This window comes from Anopheles funestus, chromosome 3RL, assembly GCF_943734845.2.
Source record: "Anopheles funestus chromosome 3RL, idAnoFuneDA-416_04, whole genome shotgun sequence".
NCBI lineage: Eukaryota > Metazoa > Arthropoda > Insecta > Diptera > Culicidae > Anopheles > Anopheles funestus.
In genome coordinates, this window is record NC_064599.1 from 67,449,946 (window position 1) to 67,474,823 (window position 24,878).

General features: G+C 41.8%; 1 protein-coding gene across 6 annotated transcripts in view; it reads right to left on the reverse strand.

The window, feature by feature from the left end:
* The window catches only part of LOC125771641 (somatomedin-B and thrombospondin type-1 domain-containing protein), a 38,334-nt gene extending 13,963 nt beyond the window's left edge, over positions 1–24,371 (reverse strand). The window contains exons 1-3 of one of the 6 annotated variants that reach the window (XM_049442456.1): positions 24,268–24,371; positions 23,104–23,487; positions 8,946–9,423 (exon numbers count right to left, since the gene is read on the reverse strand). In XM_049442456.1, the coding sequence (XP_049298413.1) occupies positions 8,946–9,189 (244 nt within the window). In that variant the 5' untranslated portion in view covers positions 9,190–9,423; positions 23,104–23,487; positions 24,268–24,371. The other 5 variants (XM_049442453.1, XM_049442454.1, XM_049442458.1 and 2 more) reach the window with 5 other exon arrangements.
* Positions 24,372–24,878: the final 507 nt, after the last annotated feature.

The following is a 24,878-nucleotide window of genomic DNA, read 5'->3' on the forward strand; positions in this document are numbered from 1 at the left end:
TGTAAATGAGTATAAAAATCTTGTTGCAGTCATAAACAAGTGTGCCCTTGAAGCCCAAACAAGGCGCTCCCACCAAGCAAGGACATTTAAAAAGCCACCCACTCCTTGGTGGGACAAGGATTGCCAAGCGGCTTTCAATAAGAAGCGGGAGGCGTATAAAGCCTTCCGGGACACGGGCTCGAGGCCCTTATATGAAAAATATAAGGGACAAGAGAGAGCGTGTAAAAACCTGTTGAAGGCGAAGAAAAAGGGTTATTGGCGCAGATACGTCAACAATCTGGATCCTTCCACTTCCTTAAATTCGCTTTGGAAAATGGCTAGAAGGATGCGAAACAGCAACAACATTAACGAGAGCGAAAGTTTTTCCGGTGAATGGCTTATTGAATTCGCACACAAGCTATGTCCCGACTTCGTTCCAGCGCAGAATTTCATTCAAGATGCGCCTGGCAGTGACCCAATGTTGGACTCACCATTCACCATGGTGGAGCTATCCTTGGCTCTCCTATTATGTAAAAATTCTTCCCCAGGTTTGGATCAGGTTGGTAGTAAATTACTTCAAAACCTTCCAGACGTGGGGAAGAAACGATTGTTGAGCATCTTCAACAGTATGTTGGAACTCAACATCGTCCCACAAGAATGGAGAGAAGTGAAAGTTGTCACTATTTTGAAGCCTGGTAAACCGCCATCAAGGCACGACTCATATCGTCCGATATCTCTACTGTCGTGTCTGCGAAAAGTCCTTGAAAGAATGATTCTTTTCCGTTTAGAAGAATGGTTGGAATCCAACAACCTTCTTTCAGATACCCAGTTTGGTTTCCGTAAAGCAAAGGGTACTAATGACTGTTTAGCGCTTCTGGTAACAGAAATTGAACTTGCTCGTGCGCGCAAGCAAAACATGGGGTCTATTTTTCTAGATATACAGGGGGCATTTGACTCAGTTTCTCCACACAAACTGAGTCAAAAATTGCAAACTGCTGGGCTAGGGCCGAAATTGAATAACTTTTTATTCAATCTTTTGTCGGAAAAAGCAATGAATTTTAACAATGGTCACGAACAACTGAAACGAACCAGCTTCCACGGACTAGCACAAGGGTCCTGTTTGAGCCCCCTGTTATATAATTTTTATGTGAGCGAAATAGATTCTTGTCTAGCGCCAAATTGTAGCCTTAGACAATTGGCAGACGACGGCGTCATATCAGTCGCTAGCAGGGACGCCGTCGAAATACAACAGGCTTTACAAACCACGTTGGATAACCTTGCCGAGTGGTCTGAAAACCTTGGTATCAAGTTTTCTGCAACGAAAACCGAAATGGTAGTCTTTTCTCCCTTTAGCGACACTAACAAAAATAGGGAGAAGGGACTATATGACCCCAACATTGATGTCTTTTTATATGGGGAAAAGATATCAATTACCGACAACTTTCGATACCTTGGTGTGTGGTTCAACTCAAGATTAAACTGGAGCACTCATATCACATACCTTATTAAAAAGTGCTCGAAAAGAATCAACTTTCTAAGGACAGTCACAGGATTCTGGTGGGGCGCACACCCAACTGATGTCCTGCGACTGTATAAGACTACGGTGTTATCCGTATTGGAATATGGAAGCATATGCTTCCATTGGGCATCCAATACGCAGATACTTAAACTGGAGCGAATTCAGTACCGTGGTCTTAGACTCGCACTGGGGAGCATGAAATCAACACACAACATGTCCCTAGAAGTGATGACCGGAGTGATGCCGCTAAGATTACGTTTTGAAATGCTGTCGCTTCGCCTTCTAGTCCGTTCTTCAGTATCAAATCCCTTGATCATAGAGAATTTTATAGCGCTTATAGAGGCAGGTTCTAAGAGCAAAATCATTAACATATATAATGATTTTGTTGCTCTACAAGTCCATCCTAGTGCCCCACAAGCAGTAAACCGTGCTGCCCTTCCTGAGTGCTACAGTTCTATTGTTAGTACAGATTCCTCGTTGCGTGAGGAAATCAAGGTCATTCCCAATGATCTTCGCCCGAGGGTAGTACCGGGCATTTTCGTGAATAAGTACGGCCATATAGACAAAAGGAGCCAGTTTTACACTGATGGATCATCTTCTGAGGAGGGCACCGGCTTCGGTGTTTTTAGCGAGACTACCGAAGCCTTCTTTAAATTGCGGCAGCCATGTACTGTGTTTACAGCGGAGCTCGCCGCAATTTTTTACGCACTATTGCTAATAGCAGCGAGCCCCCCTGACCAGTACTTCATTTTTACTGATAGCCTTAGCGCTATTGAGGCACTGAAAACTCCAAGGGCTGTTAAGAGTCAAGACTTTTTTATTGTAAAAATTATCGAGTTGTTAGGCTCGCTTTTGATAAGGCGTTTAGAATATCGCTAATATGGGTCCCTTCTCATTGTGGAATTCCCGGCAATGAGAAGGCAGACTCACTGGCCAAAACAGGCGTCAAAGAGGGCGCATTTTACGACCGACCCATCTCATCCCAAGAGTTCCTTCGTTCCCCACAGCAACTTTTCCTGTCTCGCTGGCAGAGCATGTGGGAAGCGGATGAACTCGGGCGGTTCCTTTTCTCGGTCTCTCCGCAAGTGTCCCTGCGGCCTTGGTTCGGTGGGCTCTCTGTAGAACGTGCATTCATTCGGATGATGTCTCGACTCATGTCGAATCATTTCGCTCTGGATGCACATCTACAGCCTATTAATCTGGCTCAGACGAAAGTCTGTGGCTGCGGTATTGGATTCCACGATGTGGATCACCTTCTGTGGTCCTGCGTGGAATTCGAAGCTGCGAGACCCAGCTTGATAAGCGCACTTGAGGCCGTCGGCAGACAGCCGGATACACCGATCCGAGATGTTTTGGCTTGTAGGGACCTGGAATACATGAGGCTTGTCTTCCGCTTCGCCAGGGACAACGGTCTTCTCCTTTGAATCCTATCCCCACTTTCCCTCCCTCCCCTTTCTCATACTCCTATTGTTATCCGTTGTGTTGTATTCGTCCTTACATGTTTTTTGTAGTGCCTTAGCCAAGCCGTTGAGGAAACAGTCGTCTTCGAGGACAACACCAGAGCCGCAAAAGGGAGGCAGACCGAGTGTTTTGTGCTGTCCACAAATTTCTAATTGTTGTTTGTTTGTTACAGTCATGTGCAGCCCCCCGCAACGAGTGACAAGACCGCGATTGGTGCCGTTTTCACCAACACCAACACTCACCATTTTCACCAGCACCACCATCAAACAATAGAACCAGTATGACAATTACCCACATGGATTCAACAACAATACGCACAAAAAGCAATAGGACTTCGGACAAATCAACCCACAACAACAATACCATCAACAACAGCAATATCCACAAAACGCTCTATCACAACCGAGTATGCCCGGGATAAGGTAAAATACAAGGAGGAAATGCCTTGTGAAAAATGTACTTCTTCAGCTTCAGAGGCTGACAATACGGCCGAAGCCGTAATAATTAATTATAAATAAATAAATAAATAAAATTTCCATTCTTCAATTCATTAGCATTATCTTAAATCATTTTTGTCAAGCCTTTATCCAAATTTTTCACATAATGTACAGAATTTTTTAGCTTCTTAGTCCAACGTGAAAACAATTAAATACCCTTTTATTTTTCATAACTCAAAACAAACAATTTATTAAAACACACACCATATTCACTTAGAAAAATGACGCTCGTAGCTTCTTCTGGCACGAACTGTCTTACAAAAGTTTTTAAGTATATAATTTTGGCAGACAAAAAAATTATACCAACCCCAGTACTTACACCATTGTTTCCCAGTACCGCAATATCTCGTTAAGCCAAGAGTTTATCAAACTTTTGCTAGAGCGCGCTTTGGGATGCTGTAAGGCGACTGTGCAGCGCGTTCATGCATAATTCAACGCAAAGATGCGGTGGATGTACGGCGCGGTACGGTTCCACCCTGTAGCTCATCCTAAGCAAGGGGCGCATCCTTCTCGGCGTAGGCCTGATGTCGAAATGCCGGAACCGTTCGGCACAGACGAATGCAGCCAATAGTCGCATATTAAGCAATCTCCGCCAACTTACACGAATTGCAAATGAGCCCAAGCCCCATTTGGTGGTTTACTTTTGTGCGAGCAATTGTTTTTCCAGCCTTTTTTTCTTTTTCCTTTTCATTTTAGCTATCTTCTCCCAGTCAAGTTTTGTTTTAGTTGATCGTATCCGGGCACCTCGTTTTTGTTTCAACCCCTCCATTTTTGTACTAGCTAATACTAAGGGTTGAATTGGCCGCCGGGAAACGATGTTCGCGACTGCAAATCAGTTTACGTGAGCACTAAAGTTCTTCGTGAGCCTAGCCAACCATTCTCGGAACCGCAGATCCAAAATGAAAAACGCAATCATTTCGAGTACCAGACGAGAAGACTACCACAAAAAAACGACCAAACATTCCCAACAGAAGTTGTTCGTAAGAAACGCAATCACTCGACAACAGCTACCACTAGTGAAAATTATGTATTTGGTAATTTTCTCGCCCAAATCTCCCATCCCCCGTATTCGACTGCTTCCGGCGGGCGTACCAAAAATGGCTTCACGTCACACTGTCGACGGTGCAGACATCATCGGCATCAAGCTCAGGGCGCGCCCTGACAAGAAATTACCATTCTCTACTCGCAGCGCAGCTGCAGACGTAAATTATTTACAGCGCGCGAGAACAAAGTGTAATTTAGATGTTAAATATGCTATTCCTTCCGTTTTTACCCCCTATTTTGCCTGAGAGCCCGCCAAAACTCCTTAAGAGGCGGGAGAAGAACTTGCGTCGAGCTGTTGCTAGTGAAAAAGGTGAAAGGTTTGTTGAAAGACTTGCATGAAAAGACCATCATTCGATGAACTTTTTCCCATCCTCCCCCACGCCAATCATACCCCCCCCCCCCCCCCCTTTGGGGGTCCACCATACGGTGAGAAAAACAATCTTCATTATCTTGGAGTTAAACTGTTTGCCTAACAAATTTACTATCGACGCAGACGCCAGGAAGTTCTGTTATTTGTTCTGTTCCCGTGTGTCTACCAGAACGAGTGGCCATACATCTTTTCAGGCAGTGTATAAGGGTGCGTTACGGGTTACGGTAAGTGGAATTAGTGCAATATTGAGTTATTATTATTCCTGTCATGGCAGCTCGTTACCTACCGTAACCGTGCGATGCGCATTGCCTACCTTTCAGGGGCACAAGAAAACACGTCGGTTATGTGGTTTGGTGAAGGTGGTCTGAAACTCCATCTGAGAACCGTCTTTAACCGGGAACGCTCATCATCAAATCATCAAATGCTCGTTTCAGAACCATTCCGTCCAGTCATTAACGGAAAGCATTCCGTTTTTCCTATGCCCAGCTGGAAGATACCACGGAGAAAGAGAAACCGTACAGAACAGTGTTTTATAGCATTCTGTGCACGTACGGATGCATTTCTTGGATGCATTTCTTCTCTCACGCCCTCGGCGGGTTCTTTGAGTCTGTCCGGCACGAAAACGTCCGGTAGCGAACGGTTGGAAGATGAATTATTGAAAATTTGCATGCTCTTTCAAATGTCTCCACTGGTGATGAAGGTTCTGTTTCGTATGCAAAGTCGAATGTCGTACGTCTGTCGGTCATGACAATTGTGAAACTTGAATAGCGGTTGATCATGCACTGAATGCATCTGGAGCTCTTGTTGCGTTAAACATCCAGTTTAAATATGCCCCTCTGCATAATAAATAAGGAATTTTGAACTATTTATAATCTTACTTTCTTGCGTTTTAAGAACATAAATAAATTTTAAAATAAAAAAGAAAAAGAAATGTAAATAATTAAAAAAGTTAATTTCCAAAACGTACACCATTTCGAGAGCACAAAACATAATTTCTGATGACCATTCCAAACCGACAAAAAGAAATAATAAAACTACCATAAAACATCACCTGAAATCAGAAAAGGTAAAAATTTCCATATCCTTCATAAAAGAAAACTCCCAACACCAACAGGTGCGGAAATCCTTGGGAAGGAAGTGACCAAACATTTTAATGAAAACGGAAACAAAATACAAATAGAAAAAGGAAAACTAACTTCCGTCACCTTTTTCCCTTTACCTTTTCCCTCACTCACTCGCTCACTTTCTGTTATTCAAAAATAAAACATCACAACTTCGGTACAAAAAGTTGGACATTTTCCCCACCAAATGGGCAACGGCCCAACTCTTCCTAGTGGAAGGGGGGTAGAAGGTCTCCTTTTGTTTCACAGCCCATCATCTTGCGTCGGACGGGTCAGTTTCTTTACCCAGCTTTGCCCAACTGGCCATTACCATTTTCATTTATATTCGAGGTTTTTCTTGGAGTTTAGTTTTTTTGTTGTTTTTGTGGGAGGAGTTCCTCAATTTCGATGGGCAAAACTTTACCAGTGACGTTTTCAGAACGCTGCAACAGGAATTGGATCAGATTTTTCCATGAATTTCATTTCGTATCTCGAATCTCGCCAAAACCCTGTCCCAGATCGGATGTTGCCGATGACAACGATGACGGCCATCGTTGATGGTTGACGGTAACGATCCGTCCCGACCCCGTTAAACGGGGACCCGGAAGAAACCTCCACCCGAAAGGAAGTTAGTTAGGACCGGAAATGGTTATTTTACGGTGTGGTTTGTTTGAATTTTTATTCTATATTATTAAGGCCGTCGAAGGAGGTGGGTTTTTTTTTGGGGGAGGCAAGTAGAGTTGCCTTTTTTGTATTCCCATTTTACGGCACTAAGGTAAAACTAAAACAAGGAAAAAATGGAAGGAAGGTAAAAACATCAACATATTCATAAACTATAACAGCGTGGGTTTTGGGTAGGAAAGTTTGGAAAAACTTCCCATCCAATCACGCTGGCTCGTACCGGTGTCACTCTTCCCTTTTTCCTTGCCTTTGAAAGGCAAATGTTTGACGAAATTGCATCCCAAATGCAAATAGGTATGTGTATGTGTGTGTGTGTGGTTCTAAATTGTGGCCCACTTGAATGGTGAAAATTTCCATAAATAATGTGGAATAATGTTGGATGAAGATTGTGGAGCGACGGTCGTTGTGAAGCGATGCGTTCACGCGCCCAGTTTCGCCCCCAAAACTAGAGCGCAGCGCTGATGATGGGCTGATGCATATTCAAACGATGCAGGGATTATTTTGGCCACGCAACATGGCAGATTGAGAGAGAGAGTGAAAAAATAAGCTTCTAAAACGGGTACTGTTGCAATATACATCCACCCCAGAAAAACACCACCAGCCAGCGTACCGATCCGATGCGAATGGAATCAATCCGCGGGACTGCAAAGGCTGCAGCTCGAAGGGCTCGCCCTTTGATTACGATGCTAGAGCGCAACCGAGGTACCTGGGATTTACTAAAAATAATATGAAGAGTTCCATGAACCGTATGGGACGGGCCGTGTCCAGAGTGCTTGATTTATGATCTTTCCGTTGCGGTAGCGTACCGACGTGATTCATAGCTCAGCATAACGATTAATTATGCAATCATTGCGTTGGCTCGACCCAATCAAAACCCCTGGTGGGATTCTGGGGGTACAAAAGGGGTTGGCAAGTAAAAAAAAAAAGCAATCCCACCCCATTAGGGCACTCATCCATGCGCGCAAGGATTCGATCAGGAAGTGGAATGTTTCAACGCATCTAATCCATGCGTTTTTTTGTTTTCGCTTTCACCAACATTTCCAATTACTACTCTCAACTGACCGTATCCTCCATCCAGAAAACAGAGGCGCAGGATTAATGGATCTGATTTGCAGAGGCTACAGAAGAGAGGAAAAAAACAGTATACAAATCAATGACCATCAAAAGATTGGTACGGAAAGGTTTATTGCGTCTGAATGGCAATTTTTTTTTTGCTGCGCAAAAGCGATCCAACAGGAACAGGATGTGACGTAGTTGGTACAAATCGGTCTTCTAATGTGCGTTAACTAATCGACCGGAAGGGTTAGGACATTGGACGAGCAAATGGGAAATGTTTAATCACTTTGCCTTCGGGGGGGTTTTGTGTGGGGAGCTTGTGGTTCGTACAGGTAAATGCAATCGATTGATTAATTGCAAAATAAGATTGATAAATGATTAGATTTTGCACACGGTTTCGTTTGTTAATCTGCACGATGCATCACGATTGAAAGGATTTAAATTTGTGAATGTGAATTAATGCATAAATAAAGCAAATTAAATAAGTAAATAAAGTAAATTTATTGGTGTGTTAGTCTATTTTTTTGCTTTTTGTTTGCTTTGAGGTTTTTTTTAGTTTAGAAAAAAATTATTTACAATGTTTCACAACAATTTATGTTAATTTATGCTAAGTTAATTAATTTAAATTACTTTTAAAAAAAATTGTTTTTTAATTGTTAAAATAATTATATCTTCATTTTAAGTATTGTTAAAGTTGAATGAAATATTTATTGATGTTTTTTCATGAATTTATTTCATTCATAAATAATCAAAAAAATATTATTTGTTTAATTTAATAGCTTTCAAAAAGATACAAAATTTTTTTGCAAATTTCGTGGTCTAGTGTATTTAGTTATAATTTTTATTTCAATTATTTATCAATTAAACACGTCTGTTTGGTTGTATACCAAACTTTGAGCAATTGAAAACTCTTCCTAATTGATGATTCAACTCAACGCGCAACGTTAAAAACCTTCAAAAAAAGATGGGTAAATAATGCAACGCGTGATGCAGCGTTCTAAACGACGTTTAAAATATTTTGTGCACTTTTTTGCACATTACCCACCATATAATCATCTCATATCGTTGGTATCGTTCTCGAGGAAAACCCGTGTCTGTGCTGTTTGCCCGCTAAGTAAGAAGCTTTTACAAATTACCAAATCACATTAAACACTTCAATCCGTTTAAGTCGGATTTTACCTTCCCCACGGTATGGTGCCGTGGCCATATGTAATCCCAACCATCGGTTCCACACTTACCTCCGCAGTGCGATTTGAAGTCTTCGCAGCAGTCGCCCAGCTTCAGGCAGGCGTGATCACAGTAGCACGGCTTATCGTTCAGGTCCTCGATGATCGCGTTCAGCGGTGCCTTCTGTACGACGCACGACGAATCGCGCCCATTACAGCAGAGGGTGGCCTCCCGGCAGGAACCACCGTACGCGCCCCCAATCAGCACACCCAGCGGCATCAGCAACACCGCAAACAGCACGTACTGCGCCGCCATCGCCAACGACTACACCGAGTGCGAGTGTGTATGTGGTCGAAGAGAACTGTGCTACTTTATTTTCACTCCGTTCCCAGAGTTTGTCGATTTACGATCGATGCTGATGCAACTCCCGGTGCACTTCACGGTGCACTGCAACCGGCCGACCGACCAACGCACGTTCTGCCGCAAAAAAAGGGAAGGCCGCTTTCCCGCTGAGGGTTTGGTGAAAAACACCACCACCGCGAACGCACACTGCGAATGAGAAGAAGAAGGAAAAAACGCAGAAAACGAAACGATCAGTAATGCGCTTCTTCGCCGATTGGAACGGTGGACGGGCACATACGAACTGGAAAGATAATAAATTGCTTTCGATTTCAGCAATTCAGCAACGCAACGGGGTATAATTGCAAACGCGGGAAAAGTGAAAGAAAACGATGAGCATTAAATCAAACCGTAATTGGGTGTAAGGTAAAGTTGCAGGCAAAGAAGAAGGGCCGCGTGTGTGGAAGGGATGGGATTAAGTTACTTCTGTCCGGTTTTCCTCTTGCATGGGATGTGGACGGGTTTTTTTCTCTTTCCTCGTTGGCTAACGTCTTTAAATGCGAAGGAAGTCAAAACACAATTTTTGGCCCCGGGAATGCTGCCCCATTTTCGCGGAAGGATCGAATTTTTTCATGTAGTAAACTCTTTCGTTTGACCCTTCAGTTGTTTCAGTTTTGTTTCTTGTGTGATTGAAAATAAATGCCAAAATCAGAAAGGGGAATGTTTTCAAGATTCTTATTTTTACTGTATTTTAGTCGGGTTTTCTGTGAGTCTTCTGGGTGTTTGTGCCGAAAGTCATTGAGATGGGATATAAATTAAAGTGAATTTTTCACTGCACTTTGTGAACGAGCGCGCATTAACAAGCGAAGGGTTTGATAAATGTGTGCGATTCATTTGACCAATATTTTTTTGTTTTGAAATGCGGAATTTTTTTTTGTCAGTTTCAAAATTTGCTTTAATAGCCAAAATAAAACACTTTTTTAAGTATTAATAATATAGTGTTTTATAAATAATTTTGTACGACAATTTAATAAATAATATATCTTTGAATAACTCCCTGAATGTGAAAGATCATCAGCAGGAAATCAACACTTTTTTAAGTATTAATAATACAGTGTTTTATAAATAATTTTGTATGACAATTTAATAAATAATATTTCTCTGAAGAACTGAGAATTGCCAGGATAAGAAAAATCATCAGCCAGAAATGCCTTGGAAACTTAAAAATAAATAATATTATTCACTTTAATAAATATTACTATAGGTACAAATTCATAACATCACTCAAAAAGTACAAGAACATAAAACCGTCCGAGCTCTGCAGCAAAAACTCCATTACCATTGCCCAACTCCATTATGAATAATTTCCTTCATCATCTGGAAGCTAATCGCTGCGCTGACGCGGAACATCCCTCAGCTAAGAAATGAGTGATCATTCATAACGCATAACCCAGTAGCTAATAGCAGTAATGCTAAGCTTGTTAAGTCTTCTTTTCCACCTCGTAACGACTTCAATTTGCACCGAAAGCTCACCCCTTTTTTTCGGTGGGGAGGGTGGATTTATCCGCAACGTGCACTTAAAATATGAGACATGACATCTTGATCCTACGAATGATTGAATTATGAATTGCTTGCAAAACCTCGCTCGCAAACCATGTTCATCATTTCGTCTTATTGTTGCAATTCATAGCTTCATAGCGGGAAAGGTGAACCTCGGGCAGGTGTTGAAATGTCCTAAATGATGAACAAAACCTCCTAATCCAGCAAGCGAACTTCACGACACCGTGACGGCTACGTTTCTTCCGAAGAAGTCTATCTAATCTATCGCTCCGCTTTTGGGATGTGCTAAAGCTGACGGAGTGTGGATGGTGGATCGACATTGCCTTAACAAGCAGCAGGACAAGATAGAGTAACCCATTAACGAAGTTGGATCCCATCCGTACGCCATCCTTTTCCGGTTCCATCTTTGGGCAAACTTCTGCCCCCCCAAAAAACCCGTATGCCGTACACGTTACCGAGCACAAAACACACGCTAATGCTTCCCGAAATCTGCACAAACGAATTACTTGTGGCGTTCGCTCTATATCTACGCCCCACCATCTGCTGTGGAGCTAATTTATTCCATCGTTGCAATGGGGTCTCTTCTTTCCCGTTCAAGGGCCACGGGTGTTTGATCCTTCGGTAACCTATCGTGTGTCATGTGTCCGGAATGAAGGAGACCTAAATAATGAAGGTAGAAAGTCATCCGACCGACAAGCGCTGCCGAAGATAACTAACTTTAATTTGCCCCATTCGTCTGCCGAGGCGGGTGCGTGGGCCGCCATAGATTTGTCCATGTCCATGGGGCTGGTCTAGCGCTTATCTTGCCCTGACAGGTTCCAATAGCTTCAACTAGCCACGGTATTCCGTGACCGAAGCGTTCCGGTGTCATGTTCGATAAGCTGATGAAGGTAATAGGAGTTCCCGGTGGTTGGTAAAGCGGGAGCAGGAAAACCTGACCACCGACCAGCTGTCAAGATTGGGCTAATCGGTATTCCGTTCAGTGCTCAAACCACCCAAAAACACGGCATTTACGGTGAGTTCTTCCGTCGTTTCATCTCGCTTACGCGCACTTGGCCGACGCAACAAAAGGTCAGCAGGATAAAATCCCGTAGCTTAGCCCGGACCTTTCGGGGCCACGAGCACAGCCGGTAATGGTAGCTGAAGCGTGGATGATGTTTATCAACCATGGGAGGAAAAAAAAAGGAAAAGAATCACATCCTCCCGGGTTGAAAGCTAATCTTTCCCCGAACGAAGCACGAGATGGTCTAGTTTTCGGGAATATGTCGCGATGACATTTGTGTCCACACGGTGAGCAATTGTTTTGTTTGCCTTGCTTTCAGGCATCATTCACCGTGTTCACCTGTACTGAAAGGAAAGGTTCAGAAGCGGACGATTTATCTTATATACCGGGAGAACCAAACCAGCACAACCCGGGACCGGTTGCTTTATCTGGGGTGTAAAAGCTTTCCGAAAAAAAACAATCCACCGAAAGACGAGTCCATCGTTCATCATTTTCAGGGCAGAAAGAGTAGAAGAAATGGTATCTCCACGCGTTCGAAGGTATAATTCCGCTTCCTTCTAAGACCATCGTCAGTGTGTAATCCTCTGACGCGATCATGCTACAAACGATCGGATTGGTTCAGTCTAACGATTTAAAGGATAAGAATTTGATGACTGACGTGAGTTTGATACCGATTGTGGGGTGATTTCACTTCACCAGCAAAAAAACCATTCGGAACGGGAAAGGATTACAATCGAAATCCGATTTTGATGTGAAACGCTTTACATATTCGTGTTCTTCTTTGTCTTTTCGGGCGCTAGTTGGAAAATGATTGACTACGGGAGGAAAGGAATGTAGGTGTGTGCGTTTTTTTAAAAAGGATTTAACTAGGAAGGCATGTTCAGCGTATAGAGAGACAAGCATTTATTTTTGAATTTTCGAAAGAACTTTAAACCAATCGTTCAGCAGTATAGTCTGGCCGTTTCGGAATGATTAACAAAAAAAAACCCATACAGGATAATTCCGCTCGATACATTTTCAAACGCTTGTATTTTCCATCTAAAACGCCTAAAAGTATGCAATTTTTATACGTATTATCTGTTTTTGCTGTAAATCTAATATTACAAGTAGTTCCCGAGATGTTGTATCAAAAGATTAAAAGATATAGAAATATGTTGTTATGAGCGTATTTTATTCAGCTACTTTTTATTAAAAAATATTATTGAAAAGAAATGGAACGTATTAGAGAAAAAAGCTCGAAGCGTCTACTTGTTGATTCGAACAAAATTTTATTCTATTTTAATTTGTACTGTTGCAGGATTGAAGAAATAAAACATATTTTCATACTTTCAGGAGTCTGCAACAGAGACATACTTAGTTACAAATGATAAATTGCAACGGTAATGTAAAATACCAATCGTGAGAAAAATCATTAGAATTTAAATTGGAATTGTAACTTCACAAAAATATCATTACACTTTTAACAAACAAAAAGAAGAAAACAAAAGCTCCTTGACAAACAACAAGTCCCTTAAAAAGCATTTTAAATGGAATCCATTTCACGGTTGATGGCAAAACTATAACGGTTTCTGCATCCTGAAAGCTTTCCTTATAATAAGCTTCCCTCAGAGAAAAAAACAAACCACTTACGGGTATGATACAATAACCACTCTACCGCTTCTTGTGTATTGCCACTCACTCCTCCATATCTTCAGGTTTCGTTCCTAGTCAGCGTTAAGTTAAAATGTTCATCCTTCACCATGCGCCCCGATAAACATGGTCCTCGTCAGTGTCACCGTACCATAATGTCATGCTATCAGCAGTGTTCTGTGACAGCCGGAAACTGACTGACTGCATGCACTTGCATAGTTGCATCTTTTGCGCAAAAACTCCCGTTTTTTTTTTGCTCTCTCTCTCGCTTCACAGATACAGGTGTCAGGAAGTTAGCTACGAAGAGGACACGCCCGGCAGGCTACGATGCCATGCGATAAATCATGAGCCCCAACTTTTGCTTCGCACTTCACTTTTTCGGTGTTTCTGCTTTACTTAGGAAGCTGAATGTTTTATAATTTTCCTGAGCAATCACTTCACCGGGTCGGGGTTCACTTGTTTGTTGGTCGGGTTTTTGCTATCATTGCCCGACACACTGTCGTGGCCGTCGGATAGAGATGGGAACCCTGTTTTAATCCTGCCAGGCCTATTGTTATGCTTCCCCTTTATCATACGTGACATGATGTTGGTTGATAGTTTTGCTTAGGTTTCGGAGACTGCTTAACCTTCGTGCTACGGGACGAAGTTATTCGACGCCATTTTTGTGACGCCTTCAGGGAAAATATTTTTCCCCCCAACGCCGGTGTGGATCTTTTCCTTGTGTCGATGCAGTAGATAACAGCAAACGTGTTTGCGTAAGTGTGTGTTTGAGTATATAAAGATACAAAAGTTCACCCTATTTTCCACAACTGCTATTCAGAAGAAAAATAGCAAACCAACAAAAAAAAATGAACAAAGCTTATGCATTTTCAATGTTCACTTTCTTACAATGATGGCACACAAATTCTACAGAAAAGAATGCTTCTTCAAAAGCGAAGAACATGTTTCTTCCCGACAGACTTTCCTCGCTTGAAATATCGAAAGCAACAAGAAAAAAGTAAAGAAAATAAAATAAAGCAAGCCATCGCGCCGGAAAAGCAAGGAAACTCATGCAAGTGGAAAGAAAGCCACCAACCGTGTTCCGATCCAATTTCGGGAAGAAAAAGTGTTGCACATCGAATATGCACCACGGGGAAAGGCTGCTCGTGCTTATTTTCCCATCACCGGATCGTTATCTGGATTGACTTTATTTTTCTGGTGTGATCCACAGACGCAATTGAACGGCGGTAGGTAGGAAGAATGTTCCAACTAAGCTCGGGAACCTGTCTTTTACAGCTTGCATACCATTGTGGTACGTTTAAGAAGGATCGTTTTTGTTGTTTCGATAGTTTTCCTTAACTATGTCTCTCTCTCTTTCTCTCTCGTTGTCACTTTTTTTAGCAACTTATGTCTGTGCGTTATTCAGCCAGGTAGAAATTGTGCAAAAGTTGTGCACACAGGCACCACAAAAAAAAACAACCTCTAACAGCCACACAACTATACGATGGTTTGACGGGTTAAGTGCTCCGTACACTTCGTGCATGTCACACTCGCTGCTCACGTTCGCACGTTTTATGACAGATCGAACTGACAGATACCTCCGTGGTGGATTGTCGATATGATGACACCGAGAGGGAGAGGAATGAAGGCTGGGATAATATTTCTATAAGGACACTAACGCTCCACAAAACAACAAACAAAAAAGCAAACCCCATTTTACCTTCGGGACCGTTTGGATCGATCGCGAGAGAGAAAAAGAAAAACATTCGCGCGCGCACACACCCGGGAAACCGGTTCGGAATCGGTTGTAAATGTTATTATATCATCCCCGTTTGGCTCCGATGGCCGGTTGTTTGACTTATTGATGCAGTTGATTGACACATTCGTTAGCGCGCGCATTGAAATGGAATCTCGCCAAGAAGCCGATAAGCCGGCACATACACAGTATTGCCGTCGAAAAATGGCCGAACATGGTTTTAACTTTTTTCCAAATGGTAGCCTTTCTTGTTACCGTCATTCCGTCGCTTTCGATTCGGGTCGCACCTTCACGGATTAGGATAAGGGGTGGTGCCAGGAATGTTTGGGGGAAACGATAGAGACGTAGGGCAGTATTAGTCCGGGGGAAGCATGGTGGAAGGTAACAGGCAGCCATAGCCTCCGGTGCCCATAATTGGTGCGCCACGATTGTGAAACATTCCTTTTTCTGACGTTTCCAAGCCCGATGACGTTCGTGCGACGTGACATGAATGACCACAAAAACGGCACGTTTAAGGGAGCCTCCACCCGATCGTGGGATCGATCTCAAACGCGATGAAACATTAGTCGCGGGGTGGGATCGGTGGGGATGATTTTCGAAAAAAGGGCCGCGACCGATTATAAAGCCGATGCCACGGTACTTTTACAAAACGGAGACGCTTTTGAAAGCCACCACACGACGCCTACGCGCACGCACGGATAACAATTGTGTTTCACCGCTGATTGCGGTCAAAGGTCGCTAAATGTACATCCAAGTGCTGAAACTGCGGCGACCTTGGAATTGGGCTGTGCCGAACGAAAGTGGCGTAAAGTCGGTCATAGAAAGAGGAAACCGACCGTAGTCAATTAATCAGTGCATAGTTTTGTGTGCCGGGAAGGTGTTAATCGACGTCAAAAGGTTATTAATAATTTGTGCACACAGTAGCCGACACGAGAGCGGCCTGTTTGAGGTGTTTTTTTTTTTTTATTTTGTGATTGGAATGTTCCTCTGTCGTAATATGATTCTTATGCAACATTAACGCTCAACAGCTGGCGGCAAAGGAAAGTGAATTTTATAACTGAATGCGTCACAGGAATAATTTCATTTCCATTTTTATTTAACCTTTGAAGAGGTATCGTTTTCTTTGGTATCGTTTTGAATTTTTAATTTTTGCAAATGAATTTTAGTTCGTTACTTCTAGATTGGGAATAGTTTACTTAAGCCATCTAGGAAACTTCAATATTTAATGCAGTTTTTTGGTTCATTAAACTTTAACTGGAGAGGATAACCTAATGAAACTCACGAGAGCCTTCGGTAAAGAGTCATTTAAATCATGAATTTAAATCGAATTTCAAAATATTCGTGAATGTTTGGAGAGTCTGTCTACAATTCTGATAATTCCTAATTTCTGAAGTTTTATGAAAAGTTCTATGAAAACTTATGAAAAGTTAATAAATGCTAATAAAAAAACCCAATAATTCTTTATCGCATTACTGTTTGGGGCTTCAACGCCTAAATGTATGCAATGATTCAATGTTGTATTAATTTTTAAAATTAATAGGGGACAGATTCGACACTTCTTAGACAAAGTTAGTTACAAAAAATACTAAGAACGTTCGTCCATTTAATAAATAACAAAAATTATAGTTTAATCTCAACTTTCAGGGGGGATAAATAATTATCACTCCACAAGACAAACCTTACCGATGCTATAAAAAGGAAGCTATAATTTAAAGCACAAATAATATTGCATCCATCCATCCGCCGTGCATAAAAAGCGATGATTCATGTGCCCGTTCCGACAGTTTTTATGTCTCCATCAATAAACTCCAACTAGTTGTGAACTGTCTTTTATCTTCGCCTTCCTGCCATAAACCTTCGGCGCAAACCATTTCGCAACTCGCAAAACGCTAATAATTTACTCGCAACCGGTCAACACCGGGGGTGTAGAATAAGAATAAAATATTCCACCAGAGAAAGACGTAAATTTCCGTAATAATGAGTGTGGCCAGTATTTTATGCTCGCACCTATCGTCACACACAAAAAACCCCCCCCGCACACCCAACAGACCCCCATTTTTGCATGTGACTTTGATAATAAACTATGGCCCATCCGCGACTGCCGTCAGCGTCTGGCAGGTTTAAATTTAATATCAATCCGCCATCGATGGGTAATTTATTCAAAGCACATTTTATTCCTCATTTCCGCCTGGCAGGAATCAATTAATTAATCGCCGGCACGATCCGACGATATGGTGCGTCGCTAAGCAATGCGAGTGTGGTAGAGATCAGTGCCCTAGCAACGCAAAAAAAAACACTAGTTGGATATTGGAGCTAATCGTTCCCCATCACCAGTGTGGCTACATTATAGATTCGTTTTTAATTAAATCCTCCTAAATTTGCACACCTCGAACCAGATGAAGCTGGATCGCGCTCGATGCAGAACTGGAAGTTCATTTAATTCTGATCACAGATGGTCGTTTGTTTTAATAAATTTAAGCATCTGAAAATTAAGGAAAAAGCTACTAAAAAAAAATCTCGAAAATCTTGCTCGACAGACACTAAAAGAAAAAAAAAGAGGTCGTGAGAAACAAACAAGCTCTAATAAACAGCTTCAGCCTTTTCTAACCCATTTATGACAGGGTATAAATTACGAAAGCATACACAGGCTCCTTCTTAAGGGCTCACATGGCTCTCAGCAGGTGTCGTATAAGTTTCTCATCGCGTAGATTATTGCCCAACGATTATCTTCCCCGTGCAGGTTCAGGAAACCCCTAGCTTACCCAAAAACCCAAACCATGGGAGGCTCTCATAAAGAAGAAACCCCACTTCTGCCAGACTGCCATGGGTTTGGTCGCGAGTCACCATTAATAAATTTGAAACGAACGATCCTGTCTCGGCGTGATTATGAATGAACATGGTGCACGTTTTAGGGTGTCCGCTTCCACTTGATGCATGGGCTTTCGGTAAGAAATCATCCAAGGACAAGCCGGTACGATTATGAAGTTGAGAAGTTTTGCTTTCTCCGCTACCTAAAGGCGATGCGATGTGGGAGCCGTTGAGCCGTCGGAAGCTTTTGTCGCGCTGTTGTCGAAGGAGCTACAGTTTCAGGCTTGTCATGGTTTCTTTCACTTCACTTTCGTCGGGCTTGGGAAGTGGAGAAGCTTACTGTTACACTCATTCCTCGTTACCATGTCTTGGAAAGGCCTAGAAGATCGGCGAAGCTATCAAAAACCGGGCTGGCTCCGGCGATAGGGAATCCAATGGTTGGGAACAAGTTTTTAATTTGATAACAACTCCACAGCTCCGAGACAGAACCGGCCCAAGTAAGGGAGATGTATAAGAAAAGAAAAAAAAGACGAACATGACTAACAGACGCACACGATGGACACGATGGCGATAGGCGAAGGGGGAAAAAACATGATCCCATGGGATCGGTTGCACCGCTGGAAGAAGGAGATTTTCCCAACCTCCCAAGCAATCTTACCCTTGGAGCTTTGGTATGTTCTTGAGCATTTTGTTTCCGGACCCATCCAGCTCCGTTTGCTGCACATGAAACTCATCGTCAAGGTATTTAATGCGCCTTTCGAAGGGTCTACTTCGGAATGGGCGGATTGCTCACCACTACATTATGCTTGCTTTCGCTCCTAATTTCATTTCGTTCTATAGCCTGAAACCTGAAAGGTACGGCCTTGTGTAAACTGGCCGTACTTTCGTTTTAATGATGACGATGATGATGATGGAACAATTGAGCCATGTAATACGGAGACCGGTACCTAGCATTGCTGGCTAGCCGTTCTAAAGGAAAGCCCAGTCTCATAGTGATAGTGAGTACAAATGGAAAGAAAAGAACATGCTACGTACTTAAACACATTTTCTTTACTTTGCCGGATTGCAATTTATTTTTCCGTACTCATTTATTCAAGCTTAACGAGAGAGAAAAAAGGTGGACAGAAATGATTTCTTTCCTCACCTTACACAAGAGCAACACTCAATCGTTGTTGCAAAAAAAACCCCTCCTTAATGCTGGGCCAATTTGGTTTGGGGGTTTGTATTAAACAAAGACACTGCCATTACATCGCAAATGAGGTTACCGTGTACCGGTCTGTCGTTAGAATTGCAGCAAAACGGCAAAAGTTCATTTGAAGGTAGTTTCATTTTAAAATAACAAAAAAAACTCACAAAAACGCAAACCATGGACCACGATGGTGTGCAATCTTTGCTTAAACTCAGCTTAAAGTCCTTGACCCCTTTTTTTCTCTCTCTCTCGACAGGGCGGTAAGAAAAGCAATGAGTTTAATTTTAAAATTGACCTGACTTTTGCTGTTAGAAGAATATTTGTCTTCTGATTTCTCTAAAAATATAACACAATCAACCTTATAGTGAAATGCTCATAAAATTCCAATTTAATGCCGAAACAAATAGGAGCTGCTATTTATTTATTTTTTATTCGCTCAAATTTCCCTTTATTAAATACGACACGGAAAGGTGTTCTTACCTTCGTGGTGTTTAGGTAGCTCACAAACACACGTCCCACACAGCCACAGCCAAAAAGGACCCGCTTCAAAGCAGGTTTGGTGCCTGTCAGTGGAAGCTAAACATAAAATGTTTAGCATTATTAGATTGTTAAAAGTTCTCATTGATAGTCTGCCTGTTTGTTCTTTGGATCATTTCATTTCATCCAAAGTCAGCGGGATTGCGTATACTCCCGGGCATTGTTCAAGGCTCATCAAACCTCCCACAGAAAGCATGGTGTGAGTGAGGGAAAGAGAGAGAGAGAGAGAGAGAGGAAAAGAGCAAAGAAATAGTGGTACGAGTGGTATCACATCCAAATTACATTTTTAATGAATGCACCCTTCAGACCGTTTTTATCAAATCCAATTTAAAGTCTGACTCCCCGCCGTGCTTAAAGGCTAGATCTTGGTTTCAGCCATCGGCCGACACACGATCCTGCCAGCCGGTAGACTTGGAGACTTGGGCTGGGTTCTCTGGCAAGCCAAAAAAACAAAAAAACACGCACGTAACGCATGTTTTCGTATCCTGATGCCAATCTCGATCCCCATTTCCGGGACCCAAGGCAGCGTCATATCAAACCTCACAAATGAGTCGTATAAAAGAAATTATTTTTCTTCGCTTATCGTTACCCAAAGATCCCGGGGTTGTTTTGTTGCGGAGTGGTTAGGATTTTGGTTAACTTCCTCAGGTTCGTGGATGCTTTATTTGGTTTCTTTTTTCATTTCTTTGCTTCCTCGCTTCCTGTACGCTTCCGAGGATTGAAGCCTGAAGAACCCGTGCCTGACATTCCTTGAGAAAAATGTTGATGGCCGTTTCAATTTGGATGTTTCGTTTAGTTTTGTATTACATTTTTTGCTCTCTGTTCATTCCGGAATGTTTAAGATACTTGAGGTCAAGAAAGGGAAAAACAGAATGAAGAGAATGAAAAGTATTCGAAAAAATGGATTCTTTCCCTCCCACCCTCCATGACCTTGTTCTGAACGTTGGTGTGCTGAGGTCATCATCTACCATCGGTTTGTGGTTTTTAGTACAACATTCATCAACAAGTTGCCCTCGGTCCATTTCGGTGTACGGTACACAATAGCGGAGAGTAAGAAAGAGTCGGGATAGGGAAATGGATAAAGGAAACGTAAACGCAAAAGGATTCCGAGTAAGGTACGGAGCTGGCAGCAATTTTTATTCATTCGCCATCAGCATTAAAGGGTTTTGCCGAATTAATTATAGGCTTCCCGTTTTATTACGATCATGTAGTTGTTTTTTTTTTTGGTTTTTTGCTCCCTTCTTCACTCAAAACTCGCTAGACCCTTTTTGGGTGGACAACGAGTAAAGGTTGAATAAGAGAAGACAACAAAAAAAACAACAAGGTGAATTTGTGTGAAGCAATTAAAAAAGGCAACCAAAGTTACCCGGTGAGGATCATCCCGGATGCCGAGAGTTTGAGTAATCATCACTAATGGAGGTGGAATAAATTAAGGAATAAATAAGGAAACCATAGAACACCCAACAGGCAAGCACCCCAAAACTGGTAGCTGGGGGCTTTTGCTTTGCGATGCTAATGCGGGTAAAGGGGTTACGTTCCGTTTTGTTGCTAACTACTTCCGCTTGCTGGTTTGTTAAAGGGTGAGCCTCATGATGGTCCGGCCACGGAAGAAAAGCACACACATGCTTGACCCGTTTTAGAAGACGAAGAAATTAATTTTCGTGTTTGGTGCGTGTTTCAGTGTTCCAATGTCTAGACCCTTTTTTGGAAGCAAACAGATTAACACGTTATTTTTTTACCAACCCCCCGGGCAAGTGCCTACAGGATGTTGTCTTTGATATTTTGGGGTAACATTCAACACCTACGGAAAGGGATACGAATAATATCCTTTGCCATTATCGACACGTGGGTGTTAAGTTGAGTGAGGTTTTTTAACGCTTTAGGAGTTCAAAAACTGCACACGTCGAATATTTTTTAATAAATTCTATTGGTGAAAATAGTAGGTCTTCAACTAACAAATGGCCTCGATTGGAATTGATTGAGTTAACAGAAATTGGTTCACGATTTTGCTGTATGTATCAAAAACTGACAAGATAAATTACAGTATTGTTATGCAACTTCTTTAAATCTGCTGCACAAAAATTGCTAAAACATCTCTAATGAGAAAAAGCGCCCAATTTGAAGATCGTCGAACACCGTTCGACGAGGATCCCATGCTTAACACAATATAAAATATTGCTACAAAGTCAAACACTTTCCAAACTATCTAATTTCGTAGGAATAATCCTAATAACAAATATTCAAATATTTCAAATATACAAAATTGAATAATTATACATACATTAAATATATTATACATTTAATACATTTCAAAACATTCATGCTACCTCGTCAGCTCGGGCGACTATTCATACCCCGTAGGTTTTGCTGTGTAACTGGTGGGATCAGATTTCCATTAGCTATTATGAGTAGTTGAAGTCAAATGATTCCATCACTTGAGAATAATTTTAAAACAATCTCACCCGTGGCATTCCAGGTAATGCACCAGCACACACTCATCTGTTCCGACTAATGCCACGTGGTTTGACTGACTAGGAGTTCCAATTATTTGATGAACAGTTTCCGAGAAAGCCCTTTTTGACAAAGAATTTTGTATTTGCCGGAAAGATGGTAATGGTAAAAGGAGCTCAATATGGGCCAAATTTTGAAAAAAAAACAGAAATTTTGGAATAAAATTTTCGTAAATTATATAAAACATAATAAAATACTTTAATACGTAACTGTGCGCCTGATAAATTAAATAGGAGCCAAAAAAACAGTGGCCTAATAGAAAATAAAAACCTTCGAGAAAAACTGCCCAAAAAATTCAACAGATACTCCCCAATTCCATTAAACAGTTTACACACGATGTTTATAATTTTTTCTCAAAACAAATCAATTTCTCTAAACAAAGCATGAACGGATGGAAGTATCTTCACTTCCTCAAAAGCAAAAAACCCTTGCAGTCTTCAGGGCACTCTTTGATGGTGATGATGGAAAATCTCCAGGGTAAATAAACATTGGGACAATTTACGACATGAGCTTCTTCAAGTGGCTCAATCCCCAAACCAGCTACCAGCTCCCAATCGTGACATCATCCAACATCGTAAGGTCGGTAGCGTTGTGGTGTTTAATTATTTTGCTTCACCACACAAGACACTTTCCAGCGTACAGCCCCACACGCCCAGACAGAGCATGTGCCGGTCGCAAACACCAAAGTAACCGCAGAATTCATTTTTTGGGGAGGGAAACATGAGGTTTTGAATCTGTGTTTTTCCCTTTTTTGGGTTCGTCGGTAAATCGGAGGATAGAATGGGGAAAACATTTTTTTGGGTCTCAGCCTTACACTCACCAAAAACGAAAAACGATCGCAACACACTCAACCTCACTGATACACTTCGATCTGAACCATGTTAAGAGTAAGAAAAGCGTAAGCTTTACAGTGTTTACCTTCGGGATTTTTTCCTTCTTCCTTAGTAGCCGGTGGCGCGGTCGCTGACAGTGAAGAAATTTTGATGTTTTAAGACGGGACGATAAAACAAAACAATAACGAAAAATATCCTCCCAACAACGGGAAGCTCGGCTCGGTACAAAAAGCTCACTTCACTTCACGAAAAAGCAATAAACAGCCAACGCCTCACACAACACTCACACTTTGCCGCTGTATCGAAAAACGCGCCGCGCGTAATCCTTTCAAATGGCGTTGGTATTTTTCTTTTTCTTCCGCGCGTTTCCTTCGTTGGTGTTATTTCCGTTTTTTGGTTCGCTGGCACAACTAGAACATTATTTATTTACGCTTCCTATTTTGTATTTCTTAGCTCCAATGCGCTGCTCCTACACAAAACGAAAGCAAACAGATGTGTGAAAATTCGATCATTCAATCGCACTGAATGTGTTTTTCGGGGGGTTTTTTGGTTTTGTTTTGTTTATTGCATTTTTATTCCAGTTGCTGCTTGTGGACACTACACTCACTGTGGAAACATATTTAATAAGCAAACCCCGTGTACGTGCACTAGGTTCGGGTCAGGTTCGAGCGAGCTTTGAAGTACGTTTTTCCGGTTCTTTTGGGTAGAATTTATGCTCCTTTTGCGCACACACACACAGGTCACACATCTCACCGGTACCTTTGAAGTTGAGTACTTTAAATTGGACGCGAAATTTGACACAACTCACCGAACGAGCACGCTCGAAGTACAAAACGAAACAAAACAAGCATAAAGAGAAGACCCAAAAAAATAACCTAAAGCGGGTTTACTTTAAAAGCTCCGAAAAACAAGAAATAAGAAAAAAACAAAGAAGAAACTATCCTTTCCGGGATGGACACAAGAAAAAGAAACTGATGCACACCTCGGGTAAAATCAATATGCTTCGCAAAGAAAACGTACGGAAACGGATCGGAAATTCGCGATTTCCACGCGATTGCACACCGTGCCGGAGTGACAACGATGAAACCAGTAAATCACGCGGCCGAAGAGTGTGTTAGCAAAAGGGGGATACAAATATTATTTAGTATGTCAGTTCGGCTCCACGTGGAATTCACTGTGAGCGAAAGGTTCGTTTAAGCTTGGGTTGTTTAAAAAATGAAAAGAAAAAAAAACAATACACTGCTTTTACACGGATACGGAATCACCAAACCAGTGGACCAACTTGGTCAGAAGGACAACCGTTCACGACCGCACGGGACGACGCACGAGAGTGAAATGAACGCACAACGGAACCGATGCTTCGGTATGCTGGCGAGCATAAACTTCGATGCTGGTCGATGGTTGAGTCGCGATCGTATTCCTGCCGGTGTATGCTTCGGGTCACTCATTACATGGTTGCCAGAGAGCAGATTGCCAGAGAGTGAGTGTCTGTGGAAATGAAATGCCGATGTAACTCGCTGGTGGAGTTTTGTTTGTTCTAGAGTTGTGTGATGATCTACCCACTATTAGCATCAATTTCATTTTTCAAAATTTAAGAATTATGAAGAAAATAAGAAGAATATTAGAAAAAAATATGAAGAACATTACGAAGAATAAATATATTTAATTAAAAAAAACTTTAAAACTTGTTTTTCTTGCACAAATTTGATTAATTAGTTGGAGCACTTCCATGGGAAACACGAAATTCTCATTGCATACATTTAGGCGTTAAGGTTCGAATTTGTGTCGTTTTAGTAGGAAAAATGAAAATTTAACTGTTTAAACTACTATTCGTGTTTATTATATTAGAAAATTATTGTT